Source organism: Apteryx rowi, unplaced genomic scaffold (genome assembly GCF_003343035.1).
Source record: "Apteryx rowi isolate R43461 unplaced genomic scaffold, aptRow1 scaffold_205, whole genome shotgun sequence".
Lineage (NCBI taxonomy): Eukaryota > Metazoa > Chordata > Aves > Apterygiformes > Apterygidae > Apteryx > Apteryx rowi.
Window position 1 is genome coordinate 1,193,451 of NW_020448364.1, and position 16,810 is coordinate 1,210,260.

Genomic DNA, 16,810 nt, shown 5'->3' on the forward strand with positions numbered 1-16,810 from the left:
CCAGCCAATAGTTTGACCTTTACCTGTCTGGATACTGGCACAAGATCAGAACTTGTACAGCCTTCTGTAATTTCCCATGTATTCTGAAATGTACTGAAAATTAATATTTATGGAAAATTGAACTCATCTACCGACAGTTTTAAAGCTTTTGGATAAAACTTGACCTGTTCATCTAAGAATGTGTATTCCTGAAAGATATTATTTAATATCATCTTCAGTAATAAGTGGGCTGCTGGTCCATCTTCCTCTTGTGATATAATTTACCATCCTGCTCCTTCCCCCATTGAGAAGAGAAATATTTATTAAATACATTTGCCTTATAGCAGCAGTGTTAATAATTTTATCACTGCAATCTAGAAATGAAACTATAAATCACTGCGATTTATTTTACTCTTAACATAAGAAAGCAATCTTCCCCACGGTCTTTATTGACTTCCTATGCTTTATTTCCACTGAAATGCAGTCATTGCTGTTTCCACTTCTCCTCATATGATTTTTAATGAATATTCTAATTGCTGCCATGCTGCACCACTGAACCAGGAAGGCTGGTAGCAAAAGTTGTCCTCTCTTTCAACTCAAAAATCATAAATCTTGGCTGCCTCCAACATGCTCCCCAAAAGATTTCTCAAGTTTCAGTCATATTTTGGCCATCCAAAATATTCAATTTGTCTACAAGTTAGGTCATACATATTAAGCTCCTCCCACAAACCCTCATATCTCCTCCCCATGGGATAACAGGGATGGGGGCACCTCTCACTTAAGACTTTCCAGAGTCTTTTTTTGTTTGCAGCCTTCCCATGCATCTCAAGACAGCCAGGGGAAGAGGTCTCTTTCCCATCAGGGTCTAGGATTTATCTCCTTCTGACCTGCCTCTGGAGGGTCTCTTGTAAAGGAGCAATGCCTTTTCATTCCTCCTCCCACCATGAGCAGTGCTGAGGGACACTGGAGCCCATATCAGAGCTGTGCATTGCCGTCAGTGCTGCAGTCACTTCCCTCTTCTGCAAAACTAGCAGCAAGTGAGGAGAAGGCTGCTCATATGTTTCCTGCAAAAAGCAGATGCAGCTTGATAAGCAAAAGTTAATCCTTTTGGGATGGGTATTAACATCAGTTCTTCACTGTCCCTTGTGCACTCTTCTGCGCAAGGCAGCTTTGGCATATCCAGAATAGCCCATCTTCATATATCTCCTAAAAAACATTGTCTTCTCACCTATGACCAGTCATCTCTGGCTTTTTTTGTTTCCTTTCTTCTTTTTAAACTCTCCTGTTCCTCAGTAGTAGGCTAACTACATGTCAGTTGTCTGGAACAATTTTTGCTCTATGGAGTCAAAGATTTCCCATATCACTTGTGGATTACTGGGCATCTGCTCTGCACTGGTTATAAACACACCATAATCCCAACATGTTCCAATAGCATCAGACTTGCAGGCACTAACCCTGCTATGCTTTGGCTGCAGGTTTGACCCTTCCTGAGTGAAATCCTACACAAAAGCAGGGTTTACCCTCCCTGAATGTGAAGACTTGGATGTGCTGGGAGAATGAGAAATGGACTTCAAAGTGGGGGTCGTTGCCTGGCTCTTGGGTTTCTCTATCCCTAAGTGCARTAACAACCCTAAGCACACTTTGCAATGGCACGAAGACTTGGAAGTCTTCCACCAGAAGGAATTTTCTGTATGTGATGCTTCGGCTTTCCTTTAAAAGCAACAGCCAGACCCAGTATGGAAGCGCTGGGAACACACCCTGCATAGGAACCAGATATATAGGCTATATACACGGTGGTAGCATAATGTCATCGTACCCCGGCTATTTGCAAAGTTTCTGGATTCTTTCCAGAACAAAGTCAAAAGACATTTGGTCTTCAGAAACAAAGCATAAACAGAAAAGTCCAACTTCTGAAAGCTAAAAAGCAGCGTCACAGAAGAGAAAAGTAAGTGTTAGCAGGTAGTCACTTAGTCATTTAACAAATCCAAGTATTAAAAAAAAAAAAACCTCTAGCCAAACTTACAAATACTTATGCCCAAAATTTATATAGGGTCCCTCTAACCATTAGCTCTTTGTATTTCTGTTGTTTTCATTGGATCAGAATAAATATACAGCTGCTGCTTTACAAGACTGTCTTCCCCTTTTTTAAAAAGAAAATAAAAGTTTTGCTTCCCTCTTTTATTGCACTTGACCCCTTCTCTGAAGGCAGAAAGCAAGAATATTGCTCAACTGAGCCTTTGGCTGTGACCCTCAAATTGTTTGTTATGGCTACACAGGAAAGCAAAGTCCTACACATGACCTTGAGGGTGATTTTGTAAAAATCAATCAACTACTGTTATGATGGCCTCCCCACCAACCAAAATAAATACAATTAAACCCATAATCACTTCTGTACAGTAATGTGCTATTCAATGGGTCTCTTTAGGTGGAGTGAGGGAGAGCACGGAGAAAAATGTTGAGGCTATTTGATACTTTGTGAGAACATCAGAAGCACCATTCTTCTCAATTAACCCAGCAATTAGCCTCCACCTCTCTGCCAGGAAAAGAAATCTTTCTTTATCTGTCTTTACCAAAAAAAAAAAAAAAAAAGAAGAAGAAGAAAAAGAGGGAATGAAAAGAGAGAAAAACTAAACTGTTGGCAACTCCATCTTTCCCAGAGGAGCGGAAAAACAGCCAGACCAAAAAGCTAGGGAATATTACAGAAAACAAACCTGATAATAAGGTGTGTGAATAACTACTGCACCAGCATGCCAATGGTAGAACTGGTTTTGCGAAGAGACATTTCTCTTCCTAGATCCTTGGGAAATGATGCAGAAAACGCTCAAAAGGAAAGGATAATGCATTACTACTTTAATCTGTCAGGAACCCTTGACTGGCTCTTAGAGAGTGCCAAATTGGGTTAGACACACAGCCTACGTACCCAGAGCCTTTACTCTGCAAAAAGGCTGCGTCATGCACTTCTGAAAAAAAAAAAAAAAAAAAGAGCAAACATTCATGGAGTTGGGGTTTGTGAGGATTACTATGGAAAGTTTCTCCTTGCCTCTGTGATACCGAGATTGACTCACACTTTCACATAGGGACATCCCTTCTCAAAACCTCAATTTTTTTAAAAAAATGCTTCTAATGTAGACATTCTTGGAATGCATAAAAGGGATGCTGATTTTTCTCATTATTATTTAGATTGTGATTTAGAACGCTCCAAGGATTTCCTGAACTCAGAGGGAAGCAAAATCCCCACTCCAAAGAGCACCTTTTACTTTGAGGGGTTTTTTATTATTATCTTTTGAGGCAACACTTTAGCATTCACCATCAATATAAGTCCATCCTAAGAAACAGTCTAATTTTTCTAATGAACAGCTCATTAGAGAACTAGGATAAAAGTGGCTGTCACCAGATTTAATTCCACTTCTTTATTCAAAGCTGAGTGAAGCGTTAAAGCAAGCAAACTTCAAGAAAGGTGCTGGATAGTCTTGGGAGATCCTTTTTTTAATCAATAATACAAGTTGTTAGGAGAGTACTAACAGAAGAATTGTCTCGCATATCATTGTGTCACACCCCTTTAACTAACAGAAAACCTCCCGTCTGTGGAAGAGGATTTGCTGATAGAAAGATCATCTCCTCAACGGGACTAGTCCCTCCCATCACTGTGAGGTTGGCTGTGCAAGGAAGATCTGCTCTGGCTGTGCTGTGGGTACGCTATAGCCATATATAACTAATATTCCCACAGCCTTCAGCTTGCTCTTCCCAGTTTCTCCCGCTTGGCATTTCACATGATGAACCCACAGAATCCCCCATGAGCCAGGCTCGGTCTCACAAGTTATATTGCTGGCAAGTATCCCTGAGTGGCAAGCAGCAGGAGGCAACTGCTGGAACTGGAACATCTTTATGAAACAACTGATCCTGCACAAGGCTGCAGTGTGCCGGCAGCCCTCTTATTGCTCGCTCCCTGCCTCCCAGGGTGTGCCTGGTGGGGTCTCCTAGCAGAAAAAAACAAAGATTCTCCTGTGGATATAAAGAGGAATATAGAGTTTATGCGCCTTAAATAGGAACAATCGATTATTTCATGGATCTGTACCCTGTTGACATGCTCACGTGATATTCGGATGAGCCATAAAAGCTCATCGCAGGCTGGACCACCGCTGAGCAAAATACAAAGGAGAAAGAAGTTTGTTATATTGGGTCTATCCCAGAGGCTGCATGAACCAAAAGAGTCCAAAACTCATTCTCTATCCCCCCGTATATGTTCCTCCACCCTCCTTGTACTGTACAGGTACAGATCCCAAACTAGCCATGAACCTAACTACCTGAGTATTTCCACCAGGAAGTCACCAACACATTAAAAGTTAAGCTTGTATTCCAGCACTTTGTTGGACTGAGGTTTTAATCTGTCTCCGAGCTAGGCAGCTGCTTGAGTACTCTCAGTCAGGAACCGTCTCCCAAGCCTGACAAGGCTGTGTTTTCTGGCTCTCTGCACTCACAGCCATCTGTTCAGATGGCACGTGCACCCGTGGAGGCTGGTTGGGCTCTTCCCTTACAACATGGGAGCCAAGCAAAGGCAATTCAGATTGGCAGCCCAGAAGACACTGCAGTAGGCATCTCTTCCAAAGAAGTCCTTCTACTTCATCTCTGAGGCAGCATCCCAGACACTTACTAACACCTTTGATGCTTTTGTAAGAGGTGTGGATGCTCCTCGATGCAATTTGACAGCATGTATCAGAGTCAGTCATCTGGGACCTACTGAATATCATCTAGATGCAAACGTCTACCCAACTATACAGTTTGGAGACGTGAGGTGAATGCCAGGGATGAAGCAGGTGAAAGCAGATGCTTTGCTCTTAATCAGTGCCAGCAAATCCCAAGATCTGAATTCCAGCAGTGAGAGAAATTTTGCTCTGGAATTGGGAGGGTTTTTTCCAAGGAACCCTCACAAATGCACCAGGGTAAAAATCATGCAAATGAGTCTGATGAAAAAATAGGTCCTTGGGCTATTTAAAGTCTGGAGGGGATGGACACCTGTTATCTGCTTCACACTCATCAAGGGAGGAGGACACTAGGGGAGGTGAAGGAGCATGGCATGTCGAAGGAGTAGAGTTATCTTCATGTTCATCTAGAGTTTGCCTGGGTAACCATTAGACCAGCACATTTGCTATGCCTCTCTACTTGTTCTTCTGTGACTTTTGGTGTTTGAATTTAAAAATATTACAGATAGGGTTTGTCTCTCAGTATCTAGCACAGTGGGTTGGACTTTGGTCTTAATGAAAGCCTATTCTACAAGACTGTACCATAATGCATGCTCTTTCAAACCATCAGAGGAAGAGGGTTCAATGCAATACTTCAAACCTTACGAAGCTCGTATGCAGCCCCTTGTTGTAAAATATGCTCCCTCTGTGCCTCTGGGATCATAATTTAGACTTATGTCTTTGAAGGCATGTGCAGTTAAAAACTTTTTTAAGACGCGGACCTCTGTTTCCAGCCTGTACAACTAGCAACAGCAATATTCCTGTACCACATAACGATGTGTGAGGTACTAACAACGTGAAGCTGGTACAGTAATCAGGGTCTGATTAGTATCTACAACAGACGTAGACAGACTCAGAAGATCTCTCTGTCACGCGGTCAGAAGCAGCATCTGCTTCCCAGAAACAGGTGTGTTCCCTTGCTCCATGCCAGTGTGTGGAGCAGGGAGACCGCGCTGCTTCGTATTTCAGCCCGGTCTCTGCGGGAGCTGCACGTGGTTCCCATCGCTATCACGGCCAGGATTAGCTTCCACTGATCTGCTCATCCTGGGAAGCCTCAGAGGAGCCCCAAGAGCTGCAGAAGATGCGGAAAATCAATTTCACTGGCAAGCGAGAGCCCTAGGAATCTAATGTACATGCTGTAATCCCGTCCTACACAGAGCTGGAGAGAGATACCTGCGCGCCATACCCAAACACAACCCAGGATTTATAGCTAGGGGAAGAAGTAGAAAAAAGAACAAACATCTAATTGCTACAGATTTAGGACCCTAAAATGATGTCTTTGGGAATGTCCAGCCCTGAGAGCTGAACCCTACTGAAAAATATTGAGCTCATGTCAAAAAAAAACCCTAAAAATTTTAAAAAGGGATTCCTTTCATTTTCCATCAAAACAGCTGTGACTTTAAGGCTCTGTGGCTGTAATTATTGCAGACTTGATACACCTCATTGTAGCAATGTARGAAAATATCACACAGCGACAGGGAAAAATAGGGCTGACTTTTCTTCCTTTTAAATCTCAATTAAAAAATACATTGGATGAAATTTCCCATTAGCTGGTACTATTTGTACATCCCATGTTCTTTCTTTAATTAAAAAACATGCTTATTGCAATACTGCCAGAATCACTTTTACGGTATTTTAATTGTAATGTCTCTGCCTGATTAAAAAAAGAAAATATGAACTAGAAACTGCCTGAAAAAAAGTATCACAATGCACATCCCAAATGGATTCAGCAAAATGGCATAGAAAACACCTCAATACAAACAGTTTTTAACTGTGGCTACTGACAAAGGTTTCTAAAACAGGTTTAAGGACTGGCTGACACAAGAAAGAGAAAAACGGAGAGAAAAGCTTTTTCCTTCTTTCAGCCAATTCAAGCCCAGTTGTTATCAGCAGAGACTGAGGCACTTATTATTTGACAAGTACTTATGCAGGTGTATCAGCTACTATTCAATGCTATTTGCTAATAGCATCAAAGTCTAAGAAAAGTCAAGCAAAATTGATATACAAGTTTATCTCCTCCCCTGGTCTATCTGTAGGACCCCTTCTAGCCACATCCTGATCTGAGCGTGGATTCTGAGGGATCCAAAATATTGATGGATAAGCACCACTCTTGGGACAGGGGTTTAAGATCTGACACCGTCATGGGTGTCTCTGGGATCTTCTAGGTGTCTAATTTTTCTAGGGATCCGGTAGTTTGAAAAAGCCTGGATTACCTGTGGTACTGTCAAGACCGGGTGAGTTTAAGTATGTACCATCAGTTTTTAGAGGCAGAAACCACAGAYGATGTGGGTTAGACATTTCTCAAAGGTTCAGCATGGAGTCTGACGATGGAACTGGCTTTGCTGGTTCCAGCAGGATGGATAAGATGCAGCAAGGGCTACAAATCATGGGGGACAAACRGGGCTGTGACAAGTGACATCATGGCTTTTCCAGAGAAGGGCCTAAGCAATCTTCTCTCTTATGACTGCAAGGACAGCCACCTCAAGGGTGCCACTGCAAAGGCAATTGGATGGTTGCAGACCTGKGACCTTCAACCCCAGCAGTGTCACCCCAAAAGTGAGCCCTGAGGCATTCCTGCAAGAACAAGTAGTTTTTTCAGTCTGTGTAAAGCAAATTTTTGTCTGCCCTGGGTTATCATAAATATTTACATACTTGGGATGCTCCGATCATGAAAATAAGTTGCAATCTGCTGAATTTATAGGGACATCTGCAATCTCTCTGTCTTGTTTCTCACCCCCCCATCTGTACCTTCTGAGCAGTTTCACAATCTGGCCATTAAACTTTCCCCTGCCAATAGCCAAGTGTTCACGTTTCACTCATTGAGGGGGAAGTAGAAGCTGCTGAGCCTTCGGCACAGTGGTCAGAGACAGCCTGTAGGACTCAGATGCCTAATCCTATTTCACTATTGCTTTTGGCCTCCAGATCTTCTGTCCAGACAGTCTGGTCACTACTAGAGCCTGCATCTTCCCACGTGACACACAGCCAGAGCAGGGCCACCTTAACGATGCAAGTGTAGGTGACATCCTTGTTATAATAACCTTAAAACAATTTCTACAATGTTAAAGTCATCAAGAGGACAGGAGCAGCCCTCAGAGCTGGTGTTCAGAATCCTCATGGTGTCTTAAGAACAGAGAATTTTGAGAAATGAGCCCATAAAAGTGTGTTGGGTTTGCTGGGTACAGCACCAGGAAAAGGCGAATAGGGTACAACAGCAGAGGAGCAGACTCAGTGGCCTCACAGTTTTTTTCCATCTGTAATGTTTGTTATATCTTCAGCTTGTGAGTGCATGGACAGCCCGATCCTGAACCAGTAAAGCCAAAGCGAAAAGAACTACAGTTTAATCCCATTCTCTGGCCCCGACTAAGAAAAACACTTCATCTTATTCTTCAGTCRAAGCACGTAGCTACACCCGCCTGCAGGTTAGGGTTTATCGTCATGCCCATCTTGCAGCTGGGGAAACCTGGCAATTACTTGATGCGTTCACAGACTCAGTAGTTGCTATTCTAAGGGGATCACCTAACTGTGATTCATCTTAAGATTGGTATCTATAATACTTCAGATGAACAGGTCTTTGGTGGTGTGTGTTTCTTTCTATCAATACAGGAGCCTGAACAACTCCCCTGGGCTAGATAACTTAAAGAAAGGTAAGGTTAGGGAGGATGAATCCCACCCACTCTCAAAACAGAGTAGACCTCAGCATGTCTTGGCTCCAAATCAGGCCAAGGCAAAACAGCTAGCAGCACTCATGTTAGTGGGGGTGGATGCAACAAGAAAACTCCAGGAAAGAGTCAGCTCAGATAAATAATTACCCTGTAGGTTTCTACTTCTAAAATGGAACCACCTATATTTCGTATGTAGCTATGCTGAAAATAATAGCATCTAGAATATTGTAATGCTGCTTTAATAACTGAATCTACACTGTAAAACAAGCTTCTTGGAAAATGTGATAAAGAGGAGAAATGATTTGAATGTCAGATGAGCTRAAGGCATAAAGATACTGCTTCAGACTTCATTAAATTCAACAAGACCTCTATTCCCTTCCTGAGTCTTCACTCATAGATCAAATGTGCTTTTGAGTTGGCCCAAAGCGCTTTTGCTACAATAGTGYGCCCTACTTCTTCGCAAAGACAGAGGCTGAGCCCCCAGATCCTCATCCAGATCGGCAGCCAAAAGTCTCAGAAGTTTGGAGCTCTGACCTATCTCATCCACTATATGCAATAATCACACTGGGCTTTGGAAGGATCTTGCATCACCCAGATCTAGAATTTTCAAGTGTGGGAGACAGGGAAGAAAATCAGACTAAAATTTTTCTTTTTTTTTAAATCTTAAATACTTATTTGATTTTTTTAAGTTGAGAATGTTGCCCAGTGTAGCAGTTTTGAAAAGCTCTGAACCTAGACTGACCAAATTCAAAGTTTGGTGGAAATATTTGCACAATATGGGTAAACTTTCAAAGTTTTATCTTTATAGACTGATCATTCATAGCTCTATTAAAATATAATTATCAAATGCATGCTTTTCCTCATTATCTCTCTCAATGAAAACCTGTTACCTTTCATGCCATTTTAACATAAAATCACTTTTGACCGTAAGGAAGGTCTAAGTCCTTAAATCAATACAAAATTGTTTTTTAACTTTTTAAGCTCCGATCCAGAAGAAACTTACACAGAGGCTTAACTTCAAGCAAGTAAATTCACCAGAGCAACTCRTGCGCTTAACATGGAGCACAGGCACAACAGTTTGCACAATCAGGGCATAATTTCCAGGGAAGACCTCTTCTGGCACTGAATAGCAAGTTWTTCTAATTTTTACTTTGACACCCACAGAGCGGCACTTTCTGACTCTGATGCTGAGTCTACCCCAGGGCACGCGAACCCTGCAAACCCACGTTCCGCCCGTAGCTGCGCTCGGTTATTTACTCTCCACCAGCCCTGCTCCAGGATCTTGGATTATTTATTACATTCTGTAGCTGTGGCCTGTAATTCTGTAGCATCATTAATTTTGTAAAGGCTTTTGCAATACGCTTGCCTCAAAGATGCCAAAGAAAACAGTGTTGATTATTGTTATCAGCACTGCCATTATCGCTGAACACCACTCAGGATAGCAGTGCTTTCAGTAGCTGGGGAAAATAAATAAATTTAAAAAAAGCCTTCCCGCTCGTATTGTCATTATGCCTCAAAACAGCATAAACGATGCCTTCCGCATACATAATAATTAAATGCTTCCCCCTTCCCCCATCGCCATCCTGCCGTATCTAATGAAGGCAGACTCAGCCTGGCCAGGTGTCGCCTTCAGTGCAGGAGCAGGGGCAAGGGCAGATCGTGGCAATGACAAACTCCAGGCCTGGGAGGAATAAGAGCCCCGAAACCCCCTTCTCCAGACCTTTGAGATGCAGCAGGTTGAGGTTGGTGGTGGTGGTCCCCAGCAGCAGGGTCCGTCCTCCTTCTATCGTGACGTTATCGCCATCTCGCGGCTGGTGGCCAGCAGGCCAGCTGCAGTCCTCGGCCCACCGGCCACAAAACTGGAGGGGAAGCTGGAAAAAAAGACCCGGAGAGGTTCAAATCTTACCCTTTCCCACCCTGCAGGAAGCAAGCTTGCAGCAAATGCCGCAGCGGAGGAGACCCGCACGGCACCGGCTGCTTTCCCGGCGGGACCTGGCGCAAGGCGGAGAGGTGGAGGGTGTTTGAGGTAGCGAGGTTCTTGGCCTTCGGAAATACCTCTCACGATTTGGGGGTTGCACCTTGTGCTGCTCCTCTCAGGGTAACAAGGGGTTTGCTCTGCCCCCCCAAAAGCAGAACTGCACATTAAGTCCTGGTAAATTCATAAAAAACAGCCCAAAGAATTTTGAATTAAAATATCCTGCTAGATGAGCAATATTTTGTTTTACGGACTTTTTCAAAGGCTCTCCTGCCACTYATTGTCATTTATAGACATTCCTCCTTTCAAATACTTTTTATCTTCTCTCAGTTTATCCAGGATTATTAGCGCCCCTACTTTGATGGCTCCCACATCAGTTCCCAATGAAGCATAGCACTGATTAACTTCAAAACAGCAGACAATAGCCTGGCTCATGACGAGCAATGGCAAAATGATACTTGCCTGTTACCAGTCATGGTTCCTCCTCACCTCTGAATTTTAAGCATGCATTTTGCAGTGAAGGTTTGACTGATTCCTTGAGGAATGTGTGTTTATTTGCGTGCGGAGATGCACGCACCACTGTGGACATATGCATTCATAAAATATTCTTGTGGAATCACATATGAACTAGCAAGAACAGCCCCAGCTGATCTGGGAGGAAAACTAAAAAACAGCACTGGAAAGGAATAACCTCCATATAAAAGAAAAATACAGTTACTTCATTTTCGATCAGAGCACATCATGCTCATTAAAGCTTTTACTTGGGAGCTGCAGTTAAGGCGAAWCAACATTGGTGGCGTTGCAATAGATACTTTTTTCACATGTGCTATTGTCAATGTTGGTTTTATGTGCCTGATGTTTTATATAGCACTTGTCACAGCACCTAGAGCCTTGGAGAGCTGCAATTTGAAAAACAAGAACTCTGATAAATATTACATGGTGGCTACTGTCTTAATTATTTGCACCAGGGAATGAATGTTGGTCCCCAGGCTAAAAGATACAACTGGCTTATGTCCATCCTGTCTGCAAGGTATGGATCCTGGTATTTTCTCTCCTCCATTCGGTAACTGCCCTGCAAAAGGAATTACTTGGTTCAATCTAGAATGAAGCCTGGGACTGAATTAACATGCATGCAGCGAAAACATCTGGGGAGCTAAGTCCCTGACGTCAGAGGGAGTCAGATAAGCCTTCACATCTGTACACAACTGTTACAGAGAGAACAATAAACAGCTCTTTTTTTTTTTTTCCCCCCCCAGGGCTGCAAAGTATAATAGGACAAGTACCAGCTTTAAAAAAAAAAAAAAGAAAAAAAAAGGCAATTTAGGACAAACTTACTAGCTGAAAGGATAGATATCTTGAAACAATATCTTCCTAGAGAGGCTGTGGATTACCCTTCACTGGTAACGCTCTGAACTAGGTTATATGGTTATATGCAGTATGCACAGATTATATGCAATAGGTCCACTGAAAAAGATCTACTGTCAGAGCAGGGGATAGAAGAGGGCATCGTTCTTGCCAAAGCGCGCATTTCTCCAATATACTGCTAGGAAGCCAATCACAGCACAAAATTGCAAATTCTCTAAGTTCCTGGCACAACCTTAGTCAGTYTCTGTTATGCTGCTAGGACAGCACTGGATGATGCAGTTGTTGTGAAATGGTCGGATTCAGCAGAACATTTCTCTAAGAAGGTTTTTTAACTGGCTTCATCTAAGGCCCAATAGGAGGCCCCCAATTAATTCTAATGGGAAAACAAGGATAATAAAGAATATTATAGGCTGTTCTTCTTGTTAGCACCAAAAACTTAGAAAATTGTCAGGTAGAAGTCTTACAAAATTAAGKCTTAAAAAGTTAAGAAAAATAAACTCCTCTTCTGAATTTGACTTTTATTAAGACAACTCCCTGTTCTAACTAGAAATCACCCAAGCTATTTGTTTAAGGCTCTCTCYATAGAACATCAATATTTAAGTTATTTTTACTAGGCTTCTGTTGTCACCCCTTAGAAGATTGTGCACCGACCCAGTTCTACCAGTTACAGAGAGCAATACCATCTGGCGTAAAACCAACAGCTTGTATGAGCAAATGATCTCAAGGCACTAGAGAATGGTTGAAACCCTCTGAGAAATTAAGAATTATTAACTTAGTACTGTAACTCAGAAAAGATATAAATTTGCTGGAATCAAATGCTCCATTATTTAGATGACACATATGTCCACAGTAAGAGGCAGTCCCTACCTTATCAACCTAAACAAAGATGAAGAAACTAATTTTTATTACTCAATAAAAAAGTTTAGTGTCTAAGAATGATCACATAGAGGGATAAAACGATTTGGCCAAGGTCATGAAAGCTCTCTGTGGTGGCACCCAGTCCATAATCAAAGGATTACTCTTCCCTTCAGAGAGTGTGGTGCTTTTTATATCATTTTTTGTTTCCCAGGACAATTCCAGAGGACCCACCTCAAGCCTGCAAGTCACAATGAAGAAAATAAATGTCATATCAATTGGATTCTTAGCCTGGGGAAGAAAAGGAAGGTTTCCAGTGAGAAGATGCCTGGTTTAGTCTGATGCCACCTGCACCACCTTGTGCAGTGTGCATCTTTCAAATGATTTCTGATTTGTTTTTGTTTTTGTTTTTTTTACAAGTAAACAAATGAACATCAACTAATAGCATGGGACAAAGAGCAATTTATAACCACTTGTGCCATCCTTGTACCATCATGGCAAGAATAGGTCTAAAGAACGCATTGGCCTGAAGGGAGAAAAGGGGTTTTGCTCAAGGAATGCACTTTAAGTTACCACAGCATAGAAGAAAGTATACGGGACCARAGGGAAAGCTGTTCCTTAGTAATTGAGGAAAGACATCAGACTGATGGAGCGGAATATATAAACTGAGATAGCACAAGATTTTATCCGGTGATCTTCTTTTCCAGCCCTATGCCCTTTTCCTAAGTGGCATACCCAGACTGGCACTCCTGAGTGGGCAGCCTCCTTGCAAGCCTAGGAAGTCAGAAATGACTCAGGAGAAGACAGCAGACCATAAGAAGGAAGAGCATCTCTAAAGGATCTTAAAAAAAAAAAAAAAAAAGTGTAATCTAGTGCAAAGCTAATGCAAAGGCTACCTGCCCTACACCACAAGTACAGTTTGCCTGGACCTCGTGAATCCTGTATGAGTCGCCTCTTTTCTTGAGGAACAGCACAGCGCTACCTGCAATTATAATGGGCTTGTTAAACCCTTGGCTGAATGGTGATGAAGTTGATGTCCTGCTCCTGCTCAGCAGCCCATGGTAAAATGACATAGACTAGCACACACAAACTAAATGCACATCCCGTGTCTACCAGGGTGGGTGACACACTCAAACCTCTAGAAAACCCAGCTCTCTCCTGGCCCTGCTAGTGTCCTGCCATGTGATCTTGGGGAACCTCCTCGGTTATCATGTCCTGTCTTCTCTAGCTGCTCTGCAGCCAACATGGGACAGGCCATAACCCAGGTCACTTGACCCTCCAGACACTACTGTCTCTATGCTCTGCTCCATGCAGGCTGAGGACCCTCTCACGGCTGCTGGGACAGACTGACTCATTTGGAACTCCTCCAAATAAACAGTGAGGCAGTCGCCTTCTCCCTTGAAGGGTTGCATGGACATGTTGCAAACATCGCCATCATGCAGAGACTCCAGACCTTTTCCTTCTGCCCACAGCCAGCTGAAACAAGAACATTCCCCTCCCCATTTGATTATTCAAAGAAGCAAGACTCTTTCTTTTTTTTTTCCCTCCTGCTTGGCACCCAGCATTTGCCCTATGGTGTTATTTAAACACTTCTTAGCAACGCTGAGGAGCAGCAGCAGCTGCAAGCGCCAGGGTCATGCCTGAGCGCCTTTCCCGTGCGTGCTTGTTGAATGAACTGCGAGGAACCCGCAGAGCCGGGGAAAGCCACGTGTCTGGGGCTGGCAGTGGCTGGAAGTTTTCCTTCTGCGCTTTTATGAGCTTTAGCACGGGACTGCTCCCCTAGGAGCTGGGGCACAGCAAATGACAGGGAGCTTGAAAGTCAGGACAGGGGCAAATAGGAATTGGCGCAAAATGAGCGCTGAATGATGAGGCTGGAGCTAGCTGGCTGTGTTGGCTGCAGCAAGGTGGGAGCCTCGCGCTCCCGAGCTAGCATGGGAGTGCTGACAAGCATTTCCTCGGACCCCTCTTTTGCACACGCAGAGGTGGTCTAGGCAAATCCTAATCTGAAAACAACCAGGTCTCCATTCTGGTCTGCATGGCCCTCTGCCAACTGCAGAAGGGGAAGAAAGATGGAGGTTGTAAAGTACGCTGCTGAAAACCATTTCCTCATTTCTGTGCCAGTTCCTCAGTTACGGCTTCCCTCTCTGCTGCTGTCTTTGTGCTACAGCAATGCCAATACTGCATGTCAGAAGTGGAAGCCCCCCCAAAGGGCCGTAAATCAGGCATAGAGACCAACCTGAGTGAAACCGTAGCTGAGTGCACAGGGGTAGAGGAACTGTGCGCAGCTCTTGCTGTGCTTTTAGAGGTAAATATTTATTTTGGGGTGAAAAGAAGTCCTTAGTTAATGATGAGGGCTGTGTCCAAGTTCCAGGCTCCATGCCACTTCCCAACTCTAGATAACTAGAAGTTTAAATTAATTTAGGCTGAGGGTCAGCGGTTACAATTTCTACTGAAGACATTCAAGTATAGGAGATACTGGGAAAAGCAGCTGAGAACGAGTTTCACACCCAAATTAAGTGTGCGTGCGTATACCCTAGCAAATCGCTGGAAAGACGATTTGGAGGAAATGGGCCTTATGAGACCATAACATCTCCGCATCCATCTGTCTCTCTGCCAGTGCCCTTGAACCTGGCCAGCTTCAATTAGATTTGACGGGGGGGGTGAAACCTCAAAGATGCAGTGTTATTATAAGATTCGTGAAAATTAGTAGCTAGATAGAAGCAAGACATGCATCAGGTGCTTTCCCCAAAGACAGAGAGATATATATATAATGAACTGAACGCTTGCAGGACACCAAAGCACTTGCAGGATGTGCCCTCATGTCACACATCCATAGAAAACCTACTYGAGCATTTCAAATCCAATACAAGAGCTGATACTAGCTCAGGTGGGAACCAAGCATGCAAAGTAAGAGCAGAAACCCAAATGGGTGGAAAATCACAAGCACCAGGAATCCTTAAGGAGTCAGTTGTACTTCTGGTGGTACCAAAGAGCACTAGGATCTGGGAAGGGAGCTGACACAAAAAACATGGTGAGCAGGGCCCTGCAACCTCTTCCCGCCTCCGGCCCYGCTTGCTCCGTGATGCATGCAAGCCATTTCAAGCCCATACCTTGTGTACAAAGCAGGTGAATCAGCTCCCCATTCGAGCTCCAAAACCATGGATGAAACGGATAAAATAATATTTTAACAGCATACAATGAAAGACGCACAAGCCCCTTGCAATGCAGCAGAGTATCCGCTGCCTCCCTCCTGCACCTTCTTTTTCCATTTTCAGGCAGATTTCTTTCCGTTTTATGTTTTAAGCTGTTGCCATTGTCAGGCAGCCTGGGGTTGCCTGTGTGTCAGCCGTTAGGGAAACGATCTCTTGGTGCCGGTTTCTCAGCTTGTGTCTGTGACTAGCAGGGCCCAGATACAGCAGCAGCAACTGCAATGACTGAATAAATAACAGTAATACACTTGCACACCAACACAGGCTGGCAAACAAGCCAAAAAGGGACAGGATTATAAATCCTCTATGACCAACTCTTCAATTTTTGGTCTAAGTTTCGTAAATAAAAATCATCCTGTTATCATAACACATTTATCTGGGGACTTTTTTTATTCCCCCACATGAAATTCAAAGTAATCTTTGGGTTTTAAAGGGTTGAGAAACTCTTATTTAGACACAGTATAGCTCATTCGATCTCATATACTTTGTGATGATGTTCTAATTTGTTTGGTTAGGTGGGGTTTTTTTGTTGTTTATTTTGTTTTAAGAGTAAAGTCCCAATAGAAGGACACTAACAGCCATTAAAGACACAAAGACAACAGCCTTCATCTGCTGATCACAAAAAAAGACAAAAATTTCAAACCAAGAAATAATGGTGGAGTTGACAAGCAAGGACTTTGCTCGCCGCTATGCTCAACCCTGTCTCTTTCTCCAGGCTGCGGGTTTCAGCTCCGGGCTCTCCAAGATGCGGCCGTGGAGTGAAATCTGAAGGCAGCCAGGTGTCCCCGTTCACCACCAGCAGCAGCCAGCCTTATTCCTCCTCCGGTTGTATCTGCCAAGGTGCAAAGCACAACGCTGCTCCTGCACCGCAATAATCATYTCGCCACCCTGCTTTCCTGGCTAGGAGACTGCTGTCCCTGTCTCCTCCTACGATCCCCAGCAGGAGGAAAGCGCAGCTTTAAGTAACGCTGTCGTTACCCCTCCCGGCTCGCGCGGTGGTGGGCGAGCGAAGGTTTTGAGCGCCAC

At 43.6% G+C, this 16,810-nt stretch overlaps 1 protein-coding gene across 1 annotated transcript in view; it reads right to left on the reverse strand.

The window, feature by feature from the left end:
• Positions 1 to 16,810, reverse strand: part of PKHD1 (PKHD1, fibrocystin/polyductin) — a 269,755-nt gene that overhangs the window by 169,927 nt on the left and 83,018 nt on the right. The window contains exon 35 of the mRNA XM_026063949.1: positions 10,101 to 10,251. Within this exon, the coding sequence (XP_025919734.1) occupies positions 10,101 to 10,251 (151 nt within the window). The remainder of the gene's footprint in view (positions 1 to 10,100; positions 10,252 to 16,810) is intronic.